The sequence below is a fragment of the Austrofundulus limnaeus genome, unplaced genomic scaffold (assembly GCF_001266775.1).
Source record: "Austrofundulus limnaeus strain Quisiro unplaced genomic scaffold, Austrofundulus_limnaeus-1.0 Scaffold2157, whole genome shotgun sequence".
NCBI classification, from domain to species: Eukaryota; Metazoa; Chordata; class Actinopteri; order Cyprinodontiformes; family Rivulidae; genus Austrofundulus; species Austrofundulus limnaeus.
Genome location: NW_013954559.1, coordinates 477 through 2013, shown reverse-complemented (window position 1 = coordinate 2013; position 1537 = coordinate 477). Strand labels below are relative to the sequence as shown.

Here is a 1537-nt window from a genome sequence, read left to right as displayed (position 1 = left end):
GTGCATTGCAATATACAAACCTACATATTCAGTCATAGTAAAGTGATTGTAAATTTTAATCTATGCCCATGCAGCACTAAAATTAATCAGAGTTGACTTGATTAATTTCACAGCCCTAATATTTATATTCTGTTTGGCTCAAAATTTTCAACACCATCACTTTTCTCTAATTTCTATGACAATTTCTGAACTATGACACGACAGTATTTGCTCCGGAATGTCTCCTCTGGCTCTGGGTCAGACTRTGGCTCCAACATGTAAGGCTGGATGGACAAGTCTTCCCTTGTTGACATCTTTTCATGAATTTGTAAATYAAAAGTTTCAGCACTGCTATATAGTTGTAAGAGACAGCCTTAAAACGAGTTGATCTGAGACACTGCAGAATATCACAGGATGTCCACAGGTTCAACATTTGGTGGCTCATTCTGGCTTAGACATCAGTTTGTGCCCTGACTCATTAGTTGCATCTGTAGTTTTTTATTTATTTATTTTTAATGAAGTTTTTATATTTGCAGCTTTTTGTCGGAACTCTGTGGATGGTCAGTGGTACAGTTATGATGACAGTAACACTGAGCCGGTTCCAGAAGCAGAGGTGTGCACACGTGGAGCGTATATCCTTTTATATCAGAAAAGAAGCACCATCCCTCCCTGGTCTGCGAGCTCCTCACTCACTGGTTTGTCCAATTTGTTTTAGCAAGAAATWTGTCTGTTTTTATGTTAGGCATTTTAAAAACACTTTCTTGCGGAAAAAGTGAATTTAATGATCTCGRAGGTTCCACCAGCTCATCAGTCTCCGACCACTGGTTGGTCCGACTCACGGGGGGAAGTGAGAGGGGCAGCGTGGTTTCAGGTGAAACCAATCCTGCAGCTTTGGAGGCCATGCAGACTTCAGAGTCTCCTGAGCTGCCAGTCTTTAGAGARGAATCCATCAAAAGAACAGAAACAAGTAAGATGTTAGGCCAAAAAGATTTTGGTTACAATAAAAGATGTGCTCATCCAATTTTATGTMCATGCAATTGTTTATATTTATTTTATAAACATTATGTATCCAGAAATCTGGAATCATCTGACAGCGAGACCTGTTCAGGTTAGCACAAAACAACTAAAGTGAAACAAAATAAAAACAACTAAAGTGTCAAAATCCTCAGGGAAGTTTGTGAAAATTTAATCGTTTTTAAACTAATCAAACTCTTAAAGAAAGTCAGACTAGTGAATATGTGATCAGATATTTATTCTGGTAATACCTGTGATCTACAATATCTGAAAGATTTTGGCCTAACTTTTAGCAGAAAAAAATATATATATAAGCCGCATCAAAGATTTTAGAGGAACGTGCCAAAATTAGTAAAGGTTAGCATGTCTTATTTCATTGTTGTGTGGTGGGCAGTGCGTATAACACAGCTGTAGCTATGTTATTGCCTGTCTTTCAGCTCAGAGGCAGAACAACCACAGCTTGACTTTAACTGGAACTATTTCATTGGCAGTATTACCTCAAGACTTAATGGGAAAAATGTATTTTTCTCAGACTGCAAAAATA

At 37.8% G+C, this 1537-nt stretch overlaps 1 protein-coding gene across 1 annotated transcript in view; it reads left to right on the top strand.

The window, feature by feature from the left end:
- The window catches only part of LOC106537161 (ubiquitin carboxyl-terminal hydrolase 43), a gene marked incomplete at both ends in the record, with an annotated part of 20336 nt that extends 19390 nt beyond the window's left edge, over positions 1-946 (top strand). Inside the window, 2 exon segments of the mRNA XM_014034534.1 lie at positions 516-674; positions 773-946. Coding sequence (XP_013889988.1) covers positions 516-674; positions 773-946 — 333 coding nt within the window.
- Positions 947-1537: the final 591 nt, after the last annotated feature.